Below are 19,869 nucleotides of genomic sequence, written 5' to 3' on the forward strand. Positions count from 1 at the left end.
AATCCTAGGAACTCTAATCTGTGGTGTTTTGATTGTTTTAATAGTCATTGGATTTGTTTTGTTTGAACATTTGGGCTGTTTTCGTCACACAGTCCTGTTTTGTCTGGGCCTTCATGTATTTTTGCCCATTTCATCATCTGCATAAATAATTGCATGCTAAGATGCACTTGATCATATAGGGTTACTGTAGTCATCATCACACAGTAACCCTGTGCTTTGGAGAAATATGGAACATCAGAGGAACCCATTCATGAATGTAGCTGCTACTTTGATGTTTGTTTGTTTTTTGCAGAAAGTAAAGTAATTGTTTGGCTGGTCATACACACACACACACACACACACACACACACACACACACACACACACACACACACACACACACACACACACACACACACACACACACACACACACACAAACACACAGCTTTTGGTATGTAATCCCTTAGCTCATAAGGACATTGCAGAAAAGATTAGTCTAACCCACTCTGAGAACTAGTAAACATATGACCAGAACTAAAACACTGAGCTCAAGTAGGCTACTTGAATTGAAGTACTTGAACAGCAATGAGTTATTGATACATGTCCTCTGTTCGTTTTAAGGGAGAGCTGTTCAGAGAGTGAGGAGGAACTGCATCAGCTATCATGGATTCACAAACAAGAACTAAAGGATTCACTGTTTGATATGTACAGAGGTGAGTATGAAGAGAATGCTGTCCTTTGTATGCCTTTTTGGGTTTTGTTGTGGTTGAATCTTAGTGATGGACTGAACTTGAGAATATAATAGGACAATATCCTTATTTGTTATTGATAAGGTAACTTTCAAAATGTGAGACCAATATATTCATACCACTAGAGGACAGTGCATTCTTAAATCTGCGCACTAGAGGGCATCCTTATCATATCAGATGGCCGTGAACGCTGTCTTCATTGCTTAGTGCTGTGGTATTTCTTCATTGTATTAGGCTTAAATATTGCAATAAGTATTCATTGTCTTTTTTTCTGAAAACAGCCAAGTATCAAAGGGTCCAAAGAAATATACATATATTTGGATTGTCAACTTCAAAAAGCTTTAAAGTTTTAAAGGAATAGTTCACTTTAAAATGAAAATTCTGTCATCATATACTCACCCTCATGTTGTTTCAAACCTGTATGAATTTCTTTCTTCTGCTGAACAGAAAGGAAGATATTTAGAAGAATGTCAGTAACCAGGCAGTTTCTGGGTCTCATTGACTTCCATAGTAGGAAAAAAATATACTATGGAAGTCAATGGGGCCCATAAACTGTTTAGTTACTGACAATCTTCAAAATATCTTCTTTTGTGCAGAAGAAAGAAACTCATACAGGTTTGGAACAACTTGAGGGTGAGTAAATGATTACAGAATTTTCATTTTGGGCTGAACTGTCCCTTTAAATGGTTGTAATTCAAGATTGCCTTGGAATATGGATCTACAGTCACTTTTTGTTTTATAAGACACTCAGCAGATTATTGAAAGTGTAAAGTTATAGAAGTTTAAATTTATTATAAAGCAAATGTACTGTACTAAAGAAAATATTTTATACAAAGTATATATTTTACAAAATCATTTTTACTCTTAAATGCTATAAAATCAAAGCCATATGTCTTTCCATGTGGTGTTCCAAATTTGAAGTTGATATCACAAAAACTGAAGTTCCTATGAGATTTTGTTTAGGCGATGCACCAAAAATAGCCACCGGGTGTCACCCACATTCCAATGAATTTCTCCTGTCACAAATTAATACATTTCTATCAAAATATCACTTCTATCACAAAACAGTCACCATATATGGAACCTTGAGTCTCAGACTTTTCCAATGATAGGTTTTTTGTCAAGATTAGAATAAGTTTTGATTATTAAATAGTGCAGTAAATGTTGTAATATGAAGCATGACACCACCCAATAGGGAGGAGGAGCCGCTGAAACAAATTTAAGTACCGTTTCCATGGTAAGACAATGTCTGATTTCAAAATGGTTTTCACAGAATGAGTACTGATGGTGTCAGCTTTTGAATGATACATAATTTTGAATGATACCTAATTTATGATGATTAATAAAATAAGTGATGGGACAAAAAGGCAATTAAAAAAGAGCGTCAAGCAGCTCGCTAGAAGGCCACTGACAGTTAAGGGGTTAAAATAGACAACAGTTGTTTGAAATTGTAATAATATTTCAGAATATTACTGTTTTACTGTATTTATGATCAAACAAATGCAGCCTTGGTGAGACTTCTTTCAAAAAACCTTTCAAAATCTTACAAACCCCTAACTTCTGAACGGCAGAAAGTACTTGGGACAGAAATTTTATACGTTGCATGTATAATTGATTTGTTGTGTAGTGATATTGCTTCCTCTTTATGCTTTGCATTGGCACTGTCTAGTCACTATTGTATGGTCTAATCTGTGCATATATGGTGTAGAGCTTCACCGATCCTCATATGAGCATCAGTCACTCACTCTCAAACACTGTAAAGGCTGCCGATGAGGTTCGATCCTTCATGGCATGACCTCTGCGTGGCTTGTTTGTTTTTTTGGAGTTAATGCCAGGCTAGCTGTTTCTCTGATGTGCTGACACATCCTGCAGAAGAAGAGCCCAACCCAAAGCGTTACATCCTAGTGATGGGTGGAGGCCAAGACCTGGAACAGGATCTACTTAGCATGTATCCTGATATCACAGACACCAAGCGTTTGTGCGTGTGTTTATGTGTGCCTGTGGGTATATGGCTGCGTGCCTGATTTTATGGGTTTGTGACAGACATTATGTCTGCCACTCACAGATTCAAGCATATATATTTAACGATCATTGATATGATCTGTCTGGGTTTTTTTGTGGGAAGCTTCACCTGTGTTGAAGCCATTTGCTTTCTTTTTAGTGTCAGATAAGCATGAAGCATTGAACACACCCAATTTATGCTTTTTCAGCTAGCTTAAATGTGTTTATTTTAAGGTTATAATCCTTTACAACTGAGAAAGTGCGTTCAGTCACTGGAGATTCAAGTGGCAGTTAGTCGACATCAACATGACAATGTGCATGCTCCTCCAAAACAAGAAGCACATTACTAATTTAATTCTATTTAGTGAATGAATATGAACATAAGGATTGATAAGCATTATCAGCACTGTTTGCGAGTGTAGTAGAACAGTTCCATAGGAGTCAAATTAAATCAGCCAAGTGGTAATTAAATGTAAAAAATCATGTAAAAAAAATTATCCTTTTTTATTGGAAAACTAAACATTTTATCAAACTTTGATAATTGCCTTAATCTTTTAAACTGAGAAGGTAGTTATAACTACATTTTATAAAAATCACCTGTCAAGCATCAGCAAATGAGAGTCAAATTGGACGACTACAGGGACTCATCTCAAGATCAGTCATTTAACAGTTCATCTACTGCCAAAATTATAAAAAAAAATCACTCGAGAGTAGAACGTAATATTCAAATCAGGAATGTCTGAATCAGAATGCGTAGTTTGTGTATAAAAATTGTCCGTCAAAAAAAAACAACACATGCTAAATGATGTTCATTAACCCAGCAAAGTCGGGTAACATTTTCAGTTTATTCTCTTTAGCATGCAGTGTGAAGTATTTCACTCATTTCCCAGATCATTCCGATTCAATTTCAGCGAGTGAGGAACAAATTTATACTCGCGTGCGTTATGTATTATGCATGTTATCGTCTCTAATAGACAGCATGTTGAAGCTGCTCAGGCCGCCATTTTCTTCCTCTTCTTGGAAAGCGATAATCCAGTAGCGTGGTTTGCGTAAATCAACCATGTATTGTGCATGTTATTTTTTGACAGACATCATTGTTGTGATATTCAAATGATGTGCATTTGAAAACAGATGGATTGTAAGGATATAATTATTAATTCAGTGAAGTGATTGATGTCCATGAATGTGTCCATGTTTCATAATCATGAATCATAAAATTTGAATTCTTTTTAGTGATCAATGACAGTTGGAGTGGGACAAATAGGGGAGGAAGGTGAGGTTTGACTAAATAAACCACTTGACAATCAAACTAGTAAACCAGAACTGTTTTTATAACTGTCATTAAATAAACATTAATATTGGTTTGTAAAAGTGATATTTCTTTAGAAGGACTATCATATGCAGGCATAGACTTTTTCATTCTTGCAGCTCGTATAACATATCTTTAAGTTATAATTAATCTAATTTCATTAGATCTGGTGTTTTGAACAGACCTCAAGTGCTTTACATTAATTTCACTTTTTTAGTCCAAGTTTGAAAGTGCCCAAATCTTAAATAATTTTAGATTTATTTATTTATTACACTTTTTACATGAATTAGATATGTGAGATGATTATATGTGTTATAAATCTGGCTTTTTGAGACGTTTTGACATTTTTTATGGTCAATATCTATGAAAGCCTGGAAATTAACGAAAGTTTTAGTGCTGCTTTGTGTCAAATCTACCAACAGCAGTGTCATTAGATGGATTACAAATACACATATGATTTTTTTTTTTTTTTTTTTTGTGCAAAATAAGTCAGAAACTGTATGCATCTCATGAAATAGTGAAATATAGCTATATAGCAAAATTGTATCAGTCTTTGATCTCCTTGCTGTTTAGATATCAATATCAGCCATTGAATAGTTGCTTCACTTTCTGATTGTTTTCATAGTGGCATGGAACAGTAAAATAAGGTTGACTGCATCTTTGACCCCATATTGCGTTTCACGCCAATGAGACTGTATTTCTCTTGTGTCTGTTACCCTGCTGATTTTGTTTGTCTGACGTAGTTTGGGATAAGCTGACTGCTGTAGACTGGGTTGTGTTATTACAACTGAGATGGTGGATTGTTTTCTTGCATGGGTAAACTGTCCTTTTGCAGTCCAAATTCAAAGCACACACCAAGTCCATCATAACAAACACGCTAAGTTCCCTATGGAGTTGAATTGGCCTTCCTTACAAGAGCAGAAATAGGGCTACAGTCTCAACAAGCTTTGTTCTTAGCAGGTGGATCGACCTTTGACATAACCCGTCACACCCCCCCTCCCCCTGTGCGGGCCGTCCGGGCAGGAAACATACTGTTTGGTCCCATCAGCTCGCCTCTGTTTACGCCGGTACAGTGTGGTCTTTTTCGGCTTTTCCGACAGCCACCCACCCTGATATCACGTCTCACTCCCTCTCAGCCGTGCTTGGCTTCACGGAGAGCAAGAGGCGCGTTGGCGACCCATTCGCGGCTTCCTTGTGGGTCCCATTGAAGTTCAAAATCCCTAGAATGGAGTGCCGTGTGGCCGAACAGGCTTGTCTGCTCCCTAAGTGGGTGGTCCACCAGTGACAGAGGGATTCCTCAGGGCTCTGTCCTCCTCTTTTGTGTTTCTGTGTTGGTTTAAGGAATAGACCTAGGATGGGCACTGCTTAACTGTGGAAGCCTGGTTACTGTGATCTGAAACCAAACAAACCTAGTAGAAAGGCCAACGCACTCACAAACATACAAAGACTCAAGCTATAAAACCCAACGAGAGGTTGGCATCTCTTGAAAGGTTCTCGAAATTAGGAATTTTTGTGGATGTTTGGGTCAATCTTATGAAAACATGTCCAGTCATATTTTACCTTAAAATCAAAAGATAAAATAAGAAATTATATTTTGCATGAAGATCATTAGAATTGTTTTTGCATTGTGACTTTGTTGTTTCAATTAAGCAAGTTTTCTTTCCAAATTCTCTAATGTAATGGATGTTAACATTTTATTTATTTATTTATTTATTTATTTATGTACTTTATTCATTCTTTCACATTTGTTATTCTAATTACTTTCTCATCTCAGTATAGTATAGTAAAATAGCTGTATGAAAGCTGTAGCTGTTTTTATTTTAATCAGCAAAAATTGTTGTTATATGTCAATGTAAAAATACTTGACAATTTAAATATATAGTTTTAGTTTTATATTTTTTATATTTTTATGTTTTATTTAGGAGAAAATATGTACAATTATTAATGGTCATTTTTTTCATACATTTTATAAATAATAATTTTCTTAAATAATCTATTTTACTTAATCAATTTACTTTTGATTTTGGGGAGAAATATGACACATCTCTCAAGTCTGTTCTCTACAGATTTTGAAAGATTTGTGTGTGTGTGTGTCTATGTCTGTGTGTGTGTTTTCAATGATTTTGAACAATCCCTTCAAGATTGCAACTCTCTTGCTTTACTTGCATGTCAAAACACTATAAAAACCTTTATAGAAACGGTTACAGTTTCTATAGAAATTAAATAGTTTTACCATGTAAGTTTTTACTGAATGTGAATCTTGTTATGAAGATTGTCAGGCTTATTTGAACTAATCTGTGGTAATCAGTAAGTAAATATTTTGCCCTCTGATGTTTTTGTAATTATGAAATAATCAAATTCTGTTAGAGTTAGTATCACAGGGTCTCTGATGATCCATGAACTCTTAAGAACTGTACTGATTTCAGACTGACGCTCGAATGATGCTAACACTCCTGCCACCCAGTTGCGAGCAGGATTCCAGACGACCTAGTGATGGCCCATGAAGCAGAGAGGAAAACAAACAAGGCTTACTTTGCTGTGAACCACAGATGCTTGGGAACTGTTTGAACAGGGAGCAATTTAAACGGTCACTCCTGTGGACTGTGTTCAAACATCAAGTGGTAATGAGGACGGAGTGCCTGGTCCTGTTGCCCTGGCCTCCCCTCGGCTTTTCAACACATTCACGCGCTCAAAGGAGGCCGGCCGAACAATGACGGGCCACTTTCACAGACTGGCATTTTTACTGCTTTTTTACGCACTTGTATTTTGGGAATGTTTAGACAAACCTGCGACAACCAGAAACACTCAGTTGGAGTAGATGATTGGCACTTGAGTTGGAGAATTTATTAAGAGATTCTTTGGCCTGCCATTACAGGGATAGTTCGCCCAAAAATGAAAATTCTGTCATCATTTACTCACCCTCAAGTCGTTATAAACCTGTATGAATTTCTTTCTTCTGCTGAACTCCAAAAGAAGATATTTTGAAGAATGTGGGTAACCAAAGAGTCGATGGACCCCATTGGATGGATGGATGGATGGATGGATGGATGGATGGATGGGAGAACTATCCCTTTAAAGGTCTTAAAGTCTACAAAAATGGCTTTGCTCTCATATACGCTCTCACAGATTTCCGCCTGTCATTTACATAATTCTGTATTTCTTGCATGTTTATCTATTCATTATTTAGTCAAATTTGATAATGTTTTTAGCTGCTAATAAGAGTATAGAGCTCATTACTAATTTCCCTCAAGATCAGCACAGAAAAGGTCATAAATACGGATTCTATGTGGGAAGAAGCCGTGGGTCAGTGAAGCTAGTCCTCTTTGTGCCAAGTTCTTAATAACTTGTTCGTTCTTTGGAGAAGAGCATCATTGGCGTAGATTTGATCTGCGCACATGTACGTGAGCATGTATTGGAGAAGAGACAGTCATGTGATTCCTCTATTGTACATCAGCTGCTCTGTAAATATTTGCAGTGATGTACATCCCTGAACACACAATACCTCCCACAAGCCTCTCCGCATGTGTCCCACAGTAGCACCGACGTCGCCCAAGTGCCTGCAATCTCCCAATATCACTCATTTATATGAACTTTCTTTGTTCCCCAATGTTCTCCAGTTAGAAAAGAACCCTGGAATGTCCTGGAGTGTTTTCTCACTTCAGTCTCCCGCTGTTTAAAGCCGGTTTGTTTGAAGGACAGGTCGAAACCGCGAGCATCACTCATCCTTAAGGGTGAAAAAAAGAGAAAGGCTCTGTTTGGATTTGACGCTTCTGCATTGCCAAAAGTTCAGCTTTGCAGTTCGTGTTGGAGAAAGGATTTCCTGAACAAAGGAAGATGTGTTTGTTGAGGATCCTCGCACCAGTAGCTATGTGTGTGTTTTAGCGCCGGGCGCTGAGGTGACATGCTCAGCAATCACGATGGATTTTGTAGCCCTTTCAATGTTGCTTTGAAAAAGCAGGGTTACATTTTTACTTAATATGAAAGTTTTTCCATTGATGGGTGTTTAGGGAAATGATTGGAATATCTGGGTTGTCAATAGAATAATTGAAGAATCTGAGTAGTTTGCCTTTTTTTTCTCATTCTCCTTACAAAAATTACAATGGAAAGGTTTCCACCAACAGCCAGTTACTACAGAAATTATTACAACTGTTTAACCATGAATTAATATTGATGAATTGATTTCCTTTAAACAATCTAAGAAACTTTCAGAATATTTTTAAAGTGGCTAATAATAGCCAATATGGGCTTTTTAATGGCCAATGACTGGTTACATATTGAACATCGCTGTTAGTATGTCTATCATCCAAGCGGATATGATTATCGGCTGATATGATAACATAAAATAAGCCAAATATTGTCCTATTTATCCATCTGATTGGTTTATCAGCTCATATTACTAAAATATTTTGGTGGATATGGTTAACAAGGAAAATTGATTGTTAAAGAACTGAAATTCTGTCTCTCTGATACCATTATGTCTTCAGCATCATTTTGAGTTGAAAGTTGATCAATGTAAAAAAATATCACTAGTTAATAAAACGTTTGACCGTAAATGTAGATATGGGTGATATATATGTATAGATATTGCTGTGTATAATGTGCAAAACATGCCAAAAAAAGAAGATATATATATATAGAGAGAGAGAGAGAGAGAGAGCACACAATAATTTCAAGTAGCTTCAACTAATTATTATTATTTAGATCCACAGATTTTTTACATTCACTCAATTTCCCTTTTCAAAGTGTTACTTGAATTGTTATTTTTTAGTTGACCCTAACTTGACTCCAACTTTAAAAAATGCATTTGCTCAGCTAGTTTTATAGTTCATTCAACTAAACTGTTTTAATCAGGATTGTATTATTTGGGAATCCTAACTTGAAATTGCTTTTGAATTAGTTATTATATTAATTATTAATAATTTTATAACGAGGTTAACAACATTTTGAACTGATGTTTATCAATCACACAAAGAAACACTCTAAAAAACACATTACACTTTATTTCATAATCTGCATTTATGCATTTTCCATACAAACTATATTACATTTGATTTATTTAGCCATTATTCATAGCAATTCTATTCATTCTAAGGAAACAGTAACAAATGCACAATAACAAGCAGTCCCATCTGTTCATTTTTATTGGAGAATGGCTGTACGTAGAATGATAATGAGTCGAAACTTGCGCAGCTTTCGGTAGAAGCGACACGGAGTCGAGAAGGCGAAACACTTGGCCGGAATGTCTTTCATAAGACAGCTGACCTTGAGTTGACTCTTTCACTGAGCCCCACCTCTCCTGTTTGGCGTCTCTTCGATGAGTAATAACAGTCTCACGGCTGGTGACGCCACCTTGCACTAGTTTCACAATCTTTCTTGCCACAATAAGGCTTTGTTTTTTACATGTTTCTGTGCCCGATTTAAAATGCTTTTAAACTCGTATGTGGAAAGGAATGCGGTTGAAGTATTTTGATCGGCACATGAGCAAGGGTGGTGACAAATGAAATGATTATTTTTATCATGACACTTGGAACGCCTCTGCAGGAAATACATCAGGAAAGTAAATATTTTTGATTTTAAAGAAGTATTGAGGGAAAAATCAGACGTCAGTTAAAACGTGAATTGAGTGCTCCAGAACTGTGAGTGTGTAACAGTGTTAGAAATATGAGAAATATGAGCCTTTGACTGCATTAAGCTCATCCTTAAATAACTCTGTTCTCCCTCCCAAATGTTAGCCAATGCAAATCTCAGCTTAGTCCATATTTACACAGCCAATTTTGAGGTTACATTTAGCAGATGAATTATCCAATCGCTGAAATATTCACTCTTGACATCGAATTGTAGAATTGAAATAAAATGTGCTGTTTGTCTAAGTGCTTACAAATACAGACCTTTTAAAATGATTTTTTGATGAACAACTGTGACAATCTTGATTTTGTCAGCGAATCAAGCTGTCGAAAGCTGCAAAATTTGCTCCAGGTGAATTGAAACGAATAATTTTCTGCATAATGAAAGCATTGGGGTAAAACTAATGTTTAAGAAATATTGGTACAAATATGTAACCCTACACTGAGTTTAGTGTACCCCTTAACGTTTGGTTGTTTGAAATCTAGGAATTATATTAAGAGGTTATTGGTGGCAGTACAACAGAGAGCTTAATACAAAACCAGCATTCTGTGGTCTGAATGGGTGATTGAGGTTGGAGGTCAAAGGCCAGCTCATGAATGTAAAGCATTAAATAAAACTTTCACCATTTCCAAATTTGATATGAATAGTACAACTCTGAGTTCATTTTATAGCTCATTCTTCTATGAACATGGTATATGAGCAATAAAACTGTATTCACTATTGCAATGCACAGAATTATAGGATTAAACATACGTATATTTATTATTAGGAGTATAACGATACACTTAGCTCACGAGATGAAACGAAACACAACATTGGGTTCACGAGAACAAGATGAGATGATATTTTAACATTTTTTAAGAAATCTTCAATGACGGAATATATGACTGGTCTTTTATTCAACTGAAAGTCACAAAATGCAAAACAGTGCAGGTGCATTTTTGAAATATTATCATCTTGTAATGAATGTCACTTCAAGTTCTACTTTCTGAGTATGAATAATCATATGCGGTAAAAGACAGCAATATAATCATGCAAGCACTGTAAAAGGTTTTGCCACAAACTCAACTCCGTCATGCTGATATATCGACAGCTTTTCACCTCGAAGAGAAATAACATCACGTTTTAATATCGTATTTTTATAATCTTATGCAATGATTGCAGATAGTATTTGTGTGAAGCCTTGATGCCAAGCTGAATTATTTGTGGTGTGAATCATATCACTCATGTCATAATAACTGATAATTGACAGGATCAAACGCACAATACAGAGCATTCAGGGTTTATCCTATTGCACATCTTGGGGGGCATTTTGCCTGCTTTTATTCATTCAGAAGCAGTGCTGTTTAAAGGCAGTCGTGGGGTGGGGGACGCGTTTTCTTTATTCCTAGCATGGCTCACGCTTTTCTCGCACCCAAATTAGCTGGATATAGGGAAATTGAGGCACTCATCCTGGCAGATTTGGAGGGTCATTTTTCCTCCCCCGTTAATGCAGGAGGATCAGTGAATCGCGGCCGAGGACGGATCCATCAGAGAGATCTGAGATGCTAGCGCTAGCTCATTCCCACAGGCTCAATTCAATTATCACTGCGTCTGCTCTGAGAATGAGCTTTACGTTGCTTCACAGATCCCACTCTCCCTGCTAGACGTCTCCATCATCTAAGAAACATAAGGCCTACCTGGAGAATTTTCAAGTAATGCGAGGAATTATGCTTTCATTTGAGAGAGTGTGTAATTATAGACCTTCGATGAAGTGACATTGACGGTCCTGGAGGATTTCGATTTGATTTTGATTAGTTAATCTTTTAACCAACCACCTCACAATAGTGTATTCGGAGGGAATTTTTACAAAACTATTCAATACATATCTCCAGTAAAATCTGGATGCCTTGAAAAAGTCTCACTCTTGACAGTGGTTGATTTAGAGCTCCAACTAAAATGTGTTGTTTTGTCGCTGAGGATGATGATGTGACTGAATACAAGTAACCTTTCCAAGTAGGACACACTCTTTTTGATTTATAGCTCATTTTGAGTGGGTTTGTTTGCTGAAGGTCCAACAAGCTCAGTCTAAACCCCCTCAGGTCTTTATCTTTGATCAGGATTGGTTAATCATCTACTTGAGCCAATCAATATTTTTAGTTAAGAGTTCCACAAGTTGAGAATTATTGAGAAATTTCTCTTTTGGGATTTGAGTTAAATATGAAATCAGGGTACAAAGTTGGTTTTTGTCCAAAGTTTATTTGTGCCACCGATGTTGAATGGCCTAACTTTGCTCTCAGCATCCAGAAGGTGCATTTGAAGAATCATTAACTTTTATTTGTACTGTCTGAATTGTAAATATATAGTTATAGTTTCTATAATATCTCAATCTAGATTTAAGGATTGACACCCTGCAAATGGATAAAAATGATTAATAAATAAGAGTAATTTAATAATTTATTATATAATTGTTTGTAACACTTTACAATTAGGTTTCATTTGGCATAATGCATTAACTAACAATGAACAATACATTTATTACAGTATTTATTAATTCTTTTTAAAAATACAACTGTTCATTGTTAATTTATGTAAGCTCTGGTCCGTTAAATATCGGTGATATGAACAGATACATCTTTTGATTTTAATAATGTCTTAGTAAATGCAAAACTTAACGTTAACTAAGATTAATAAATGCTTTAGAATATTGTACATTGTTAGTTCATGTTAACTAATATCGTTAACCAATGCTACAAAGTTAATAAATGGAACCTTATTGTAAAGTGTTACCATTTTTTCCCCTTATACAGTGGGGTTCAGAAGTCTGAGACCACATTGAAAAGCATGCATTTGAAATCAAATTTTTAACAGACATTAAATAATTGTTGCATATATGTGCAAAGACATTTCTTAAAACCATGTTCATTTCTTCAATTCAACTTTTCACCCAAATGTTTATGCTGATTTATGCTGACAAATATATATTTTTTAACTTTATTATTATTAAATGAAAGCATTTTCAGTAGTGACCTCAGACATTTGAATCCCATTTTATAGTTTGATTTTAATGTTTAACTTTTTCAACTTTTAAAAATGAAGTTGTGGTTTTGTCTCCTTTCCCGTTCATTCGGTGAGTCAGAAATGTTTCTCACTAATCGGCATTAACAGTTGGGAAACGCCAGCCCTTCAGTGAGATAGAATCAGCAAGTAACTGATTGACAATAACAGTTTCTATTGTTAATATCTGTCAGCGAGTCAATAAAATCTTTTGATCCAGGCAAAGTCAAGACCATTCAAAGCTTCACGACAGCCCGTGACAATCAAATTACACGGAGGGGTGCTCCCAGGTGCTTGTGCGCACCTCCCCATATAAAAGAGCCTGTTTATCCATATCAAATCAGTTCATGTCTGCCTTTTTCATGCTGTACAATTAAACCTGCTTTAAGACTCTCTCCACATTAATGTCCGTATCAAAATTCATAAAGAATCAGTAAGACGAGAATCCTGAGCTCGTAGATTCACGGGGATTTCGCATGAAGCCCGTTTAATCAGGATAACACTGTTATTAATATTCATAAAGTCAGCTGGAATACAAATGACAGCCTGAAAAATCTGGAAACTTTTTGCGGAGGAAATGCATTAAATGCAGCTTAAAAAATTAATGGAATTTAGTTTATATTAGAGGGAAACGCCAAACCCCCCTCATCGAGCGATTGAAATTGGGCTTAGACATTTCTTTTTGAAGAATTCCATCTTTGACAGACTTCAAAGGCATTTTCAATGAATGCGACGCATGAATGGTCATTTAAAAGGATTTAAAGACATTACACTGCAATAATTGTACATGAATAATAAGTAACCCACCGAGGCAATTAGCTTAAAGTCTACAAGACAGGAAAATGAAGATCACTGAGCGACAGCAAAGGACAAATTGAAATGAGAAAAGTTTGAAGGAAGGATAAAGTGGCTTTAAGTGGCAAATGCTGTTTTGTAAGATTTGAGCAGTCTTTTACATTTGATTCGTGCTTCTAACCTATTAATGTTTCTTTATTTACTCATGTTTTATCCCTGTGAAGGAATATTGATGAAATATTCAACGTTATCTGATGGAAATTATATAGTCCTATTTTGTATCTTTTTCACGTTTGACAGATGTGTTTTTAAACTACTCTAATGGACACAGTCATAGACTTTCACATTTTCACCGTGTATTTGACACGCACACACACACACATACATTGGGTATCCAAAGTCTATGGGGTCTTACCATAGACATGATTTTCATACTGTCCAAACTGTATATTCTACTTTCCCTCTACCCTTAACACAACACAACCACAACTTTCTGCATTTTTACATTTTCAAAAAACATATTTTTGTTTGATTCATAACCTGTTTTCCTCATGGGGACAAAAAAAATTCCCCGTTTTGTCCCTATAATGTAGGGAATACCAGGACCATATATATACGTGTGACCCTGGACCACAACATTTCTTCAGAGACTTATACATCATATGAAAGCTGAATAAATAAGCTTTCCATTCACGTGTGGTTTGTTAGGATAGGACACTATTTGGCCGATAACTATTTGAAAATCTGGAATCTGAGGGTGCAAAGAAAAATTGAGAAAATCGCCTTTAAAATTGTTCATTTATGTTTGTGATTGTGCTGCATTCACTCACAAAAAATAAATGTTTTATATATTTACAGTAGGAAATTTACAAAATATCTTCATGGAATGTGATCTTTACTTAATATCCAAATGATTTTTGGCATAAAAGAAAAATCGATATTTTGACCCATATAATGTATTATTGGCTTTTGCCACAAATATACCCGTGCGACTTGTGACTGGTTTTGTGATCCAGGGTCACATATATGTGTGTGTGTGCATATTTAAGCTGAATAGTTTATTTATCCACTACTAGCACCACAAAATAGAATTGCAAAAAATAATCTTCCTCAATAAAAACTCCCTGTATCTGCCAGACAGATAGTCCCGCCCTAAACTCACACCATTGGTTGAGACAGTGATACGGTGTGCCGAATCTTTTAGTTTCCATATTTTTTAGTTTCTGGATTATTTTAACTTTCAAAAAAATCACACGTATTCAATCAGTAACTGTAACTTAGCTTTAACTGTTTAACTATCAAGGCTTTTCTTTTTTGTAATTATTTGAGCTTGTTGAAAATTCAGAGGCATTAACAATGATTAAACTATGATTTGATTTGAATCAGCTCCTCATCTAGCTGTAATGCCACTGATTATACACAATGACATGGTTATTGGCTTCATTGTAGCATGTTGCACTCTGCAAGCTTTGGCGTTAATGTAGTTTTCGGCACTGCCCTGTGAGCACCAAGGCTAATAGCTCATTAATCTATCTAATCTAAACTCCTGCAGATTATGTAGAAAATGTAGATGCGATGCTAATTCACCATCTGGAGCGGCAGCCGCAAAGAAACAGGCCTCCTATTGCACTCAGCACAATTCAAACTTTCATTAAGCCAGAACGAGCTCTTCCCTGTTTTTCAATATCGGATTATTGGATGGTATCAGTTTCATTAAGTTTCTAGGGGGTGATTCTCTCAGGAAACGGTGTCAATCAATGAATCGGTCCAAATTTATTTGGTAAAGCGCTCTTTTCGGAGAACTGTTTAACACGTCTCGCCGAGAATGATGTGAACATCAAAAGGTCAGGTTTGTATGCTTTGTGTTGTTTTTTTTCCCCTCTCTGTCTTTTCCCAAAGCTGCTTTCTCTTGTTAGTGTTAAAGGATTACCAGGCGTCTTAGCCATACCTACTATCTTTGGTCTTTCTTCATCCTCGTCCTCCTCTCTTTCTCTGTGAAAGTGCGGTGCGCGGGGCTAGCTCCCGCTCAGAGTCTATCACTGAGATTAATGGAGCCCTGTGGTGTTTGGCACAAAAAGCCAGTTGTCCGTTCACGCCTGACTGTGTCTGAGCTGAATAGCGTGTGAGCGGTGTGAGCTGTGTGTGCTGGCTTACAGCGCGGGGATAACGTTCCACTGGCATCTGCCCCAGGGGTCACCCCCACCCGCCTCGCGCACAACCTCCCAAGAGCACTCACTTTTTATGTCTTCTTATAGCTCTCTTCTGCCAACTTTCTCTCAGGCTGTCCGTCATCCCCTGTACCGTTTTCATGACCTCTGTTTCCTTTTACCAAGAAACTGAGCATTATTTGTACTGTGCTATGCCATCTGTAAAAAAATAGCTGGATTTATGGATTTCAGTCCATGTGGTTTGTCTTCATTTATATGCTTTTCTAATGTACTCTTAGAACCCCAGGGTTCTTGACTTAATTTGAAATATTCTATATAAGGAGAAATGTCTTAAATGATTGGATAATACTCTAGTGAGAAAGTATTTTTACGAGCTAATTCATAAAATTGAATTCAACTTTAATTTTTCAAAACCAAATCCATAAAATGATGCCATGGGAAGCCCTAAAAGGTTCTATAAAGCACCTGACAGAAGAACTCTTTAAGGTTCTATATAGAACCTTTTCTTCTAAGATTGGCAGTGTTTCTCTTCCAGGAAAACGGACCAAAAATATTAAACCTGCAATCACTTGTCTAATCTTAAGCAAGTTGCTTTCAATATAGCAAGTAGCAAATAAAGTTCACTGATATGATGATGTTGGCTATTTAAAAAAAAATGAATATTTCGATATGTCGTGCCACCATTTCTTGTTTCGGTAGGAAGTACAATATTATTCAGCAGTTTGAAGTTTGTACGATTTTTGAACGTTTTTTAAAAGTCTCTTATGCTCAACCAGGCTGCATTTATTTGATCAATATAGTGAAATATTAATACAATTTGAAATAACAGTTTTCTATTTTAATATATTTTAAAATGTAATTTATTCCTGTAATGGCAAAGCTGAATTTTCAGCATCATTACTCCAATCTTCAGTGTCACATGATCCTTCAGAAATCATTCTAATATTATGATTTGTTGCTTAAGAATCATTTCTGATTATTATCAATGTTGAAAACATTTATTTTGTGGAAACTGTGAAACATTTTTTGGGCATTGATGTGTCCTTGCTGAATAAAGTTAATTACAGAATTAATTTCTGTAAAAAATTTTTTTTTTTAAATCTTACTGACCTCAAAGGTGGAACATAATGAGAACAGTTCAGCACAGAAAGAACAAAATGTTTTGATCAGTAATATCTAGATGCAGGATTCAAACAGAAAATATTAGGTCATTTTTACATTTCCCGGCCTGGGAAATATAATAAAATATGAAATGTCAAGGAAACATTTTTTTCTTTTTTTGTAGGTTATGTTAAGCTGTAAAATATTGCTTTGGCTAGTAACTGCTTTTTGTGATTGTTTTTTGTTTGTTTGTTGGAAAACCCTCAGTTGTTATAAGTTTTCCTTATCTTTTCTACAAAGTGACCCCCCCCCACCCCCCAACACCCAATAACACGAGGGCAACATTCTGCGTTTGCTGGGTTCAGTCCGACTGTTTCTTGAAGATGTTCTGCACTCATTTGGTTTGTAAATGTGACGCCTCAAAGCACCTCCGGTTGACAGAAGTGAAACTGTAAGAGTGTGTGTGTAAGCCTCTTGTGTGTGTGCTCTTGTCTCAGAAGCTCCACCACTAGAGGGTAGCTCTCCACCGCCAGCGAGCAACAGGCTCCGCCGTTTGAATGTCAGCGTTCCTGCTAATTGCCTCCTGTCTGTTTGTTGCTTGCTTATGAATTAGCTTCCGTTCACGGAACTAAATTATCCACCATTATTTAATTACACCTGAGTAGATGACGCTTTAATTGGCGGTTCCTGACTAGGATCTGATATGGCTTGAGCTGTATTAAATGGCTGTTTACTTTTCTGATAGCTAAAAGCATTAAAACGATTGCATGGTGGGATTACGCTTTGTTAATTGCCCGCGTTCATTAGTCCTCCATAAACTGCGAGGTAAAGCACTGGTACACAGTGGATGAGATAAAGACAAAGTCTTAAAGCATAATTTCACGTGGCAAATTAAAAGCCGCCTGTCTTGTTTTGCTGCCTCTACTCCAGAGGTTATTAAAGATTGCTCTCCACCAAGCACCCCGAGATCATATTGACAGGCTGTAATTAATACTAACCTTTCTAAGTCTAATGGAAAAGAAGTGAGCTCGAGCCTGTGATGAAAAGCATTTTTTTTTTTTTTTTTTGCCAGTGAAATTAATCATATCCCTTCTATATATTTCCAGCTAATCCTAAAGTCAATGAAGAACTGAAACAAAGGCTGCCGTCCCCTGTAAAGCACCATTGTTCAGAGACCACACCACAACTTGGGTAAAGATGCCTTCCTCGGCTCATTTTACAGTGTTTGTCAATGGCTTTCTTCCACATGTTACAATTAAGGACGATTTTTTAATATGTACGAAATGTTTATCAGTGTACATTGCAGGCGATGATTACACGCTGTAATATCTTTGCAGAGATGTGTTTTCTAAATCCAAAACGGTGTTATAATATTTAAAAATCGGCTGCTAGTTTAGTTTGTTCATCTTTAGTGGAATGCAAATGTAAATTGATTACAGGTGCAATGCTTGCAAGTTTATTGTGCATTGAGAGATTTTATGTTCATTATTTCGAAGCAGTTCAGTACTGAGCTGGCTTTTGTATTTTAGTTATTATTTATGACTTGTAAAAAGAGTTGGCTCTGTCCGAACTCTTGAAGGTCTTTGATATTTGCCTCATGTCCTTGCTTTACTCAGCGCTTTGAAACAAAACATGCAGGTCCTTCAAAGCAGTGTCATTGATGTACAGTTTGTCAATATCCTGTACCTGTCTTCACCTGAGTGTGTCAGACAGAGCGTCACACAGTACACTGCTGGTAGATATCGAAAAAAAAAGTGTGTTGATTGATTTTATGTATTTGTTTTGCATCTGTTTTCAGATCCTCTTTAGGAGAGACTACCTCAGCTACATCCCAAAGTCAGAGTTTATCAAAAGCCCTGGAAGAAAAACTCATACAAGGTAATACGTTATAATTTTTTTGTGTGTGTGTCCATGATAATTACAATCCAATTACAAGTCATAACAAAAATATATCACTTTTTGTCATTTCACAGTTATAAGACTCTTTGTAAATGCCAATATCTTGCCCCATTTGTTTACGATGTAGATAATAGTGTTATAACCATTTCCTGTCAGATTGTGTCTGTTTTCATGACTAAAGACTTGTTTTGCAAGCTTCCCATTGCTTAAATGCTCTATATAATGCATGAACAGTTTAAATGTTATTTATTTATTTATCTACGTAAACATTTATTTACATTATTCCATAATGCCGGGCTGATAATAACTTTACCTAGGCCATAATGCTGTGGAAGAGCCACTATTTAGATAGACCGGTTGGAATGACAATGAGAGATAAACAGAGTATTTACCAACCCTTCACCAGACGCTCCTGATATGCAAATTTATTCTGCCTCACTGCTCAAATATACATTTGGGCTGTTGGTGAAACACTTCAATCTTTTTGCAGGCGGTTAATCAGCCTGTGTTTGATTATTAGTGACAGACATTAGTAAGATGGCACGAGACTGTTGGAAGTTGTATTCATTTATCAGTAGTGAATGGAGCAAATGGCCATACAAGTGTAATCGTAAATGGCCATACAATTTATCACGTAAAATGTATTTTCGTGATGTTGTGCACCATTCAGAATTGAGCTGAGAATACCTGTTAAATTGTAATTAGGTTCCTGGTTTTGAACTGAATTTGAATTGAGGCAGCAAGCAGGATTCAGAATTCAAATTTGCATTTAATTAAAGTGGAAGGAAATTCAAAGAAATTAACACAATTCACACAACATATTCAATATTTTCAAATCAGTGTTAATTGATTTTTAATTGCTTATTTATCTCTATTTTCTGTTCTGTTTCTGTAATTGATATGTTATATTTAATTTATTTAATTTAGTTATATTTATTTCAGGTATTTCTATTATTATATTTAATATATTAACATTTATTGTATGGTCCGCTATGGAATTTTTTTTAATTACCCAGAATTACCTCAAATTCAAAAAAAAAAATCTAAATAATCTCTATCCAAGATCTCTCCCATTTTGTTATGTTGGACTGTATTGAGTTTCTTTGAATTACAATTCAGTAAATTCCTCTTCCTGTCATTCCAATTCAACCTCATGTGGCCAATTAAATTCAAATTCACACTTGTGAATCGAAAGGGAGCCAGTT

The 19,869-nt window shown here is 36.0% G+C and overlaps 1 protein-coding gene across 4 annotated transcripts in view; it reads left to right on the forward strand.

Moving 5' to 3' along the window:
• mipol1 (mirror-image polydactyly 1) overlaps positions 1–19,869 on the forward strand; it is a 94,438-nt gene that overhangs the window by 14,207 nt on the left and 60,362 nt on the right. For all 4 annotated transcript variants that reach the window (XM_081347727.1, XM_081347729.1, XM_081347726.1 and 1 more), the window contains exons 2-4: positions 603–694; positions 17,872–17,956; positions 18,564–18,643. In XM_081347727.1, the coding sequence (XP_081203853.1) occupies positions 685–694; positions 17,872–17,956; positions 18,564–18,643 (175 nt within the window). In that variant the 5' untranslated portion in view covers positions 603–684. The remainder of the gene's footprint in view (positions 1–602; positions 695–17,871; positions 17,957–18,563; positions 18,644–19,869) is intronic.

The sequence above is a fragment of the Scardinius erythrophthalmus genome (assembly GCF_964197995.2).
Source record: "Scardinius erythrophthalmus genome assembly, chromosome: 19".
NCBI lineage: Eukaryota > Metazoa > Chordata > Actinopteri > Cypriniformes > Leuciscidae > Scardinius > Scardinius erythrophthalmus.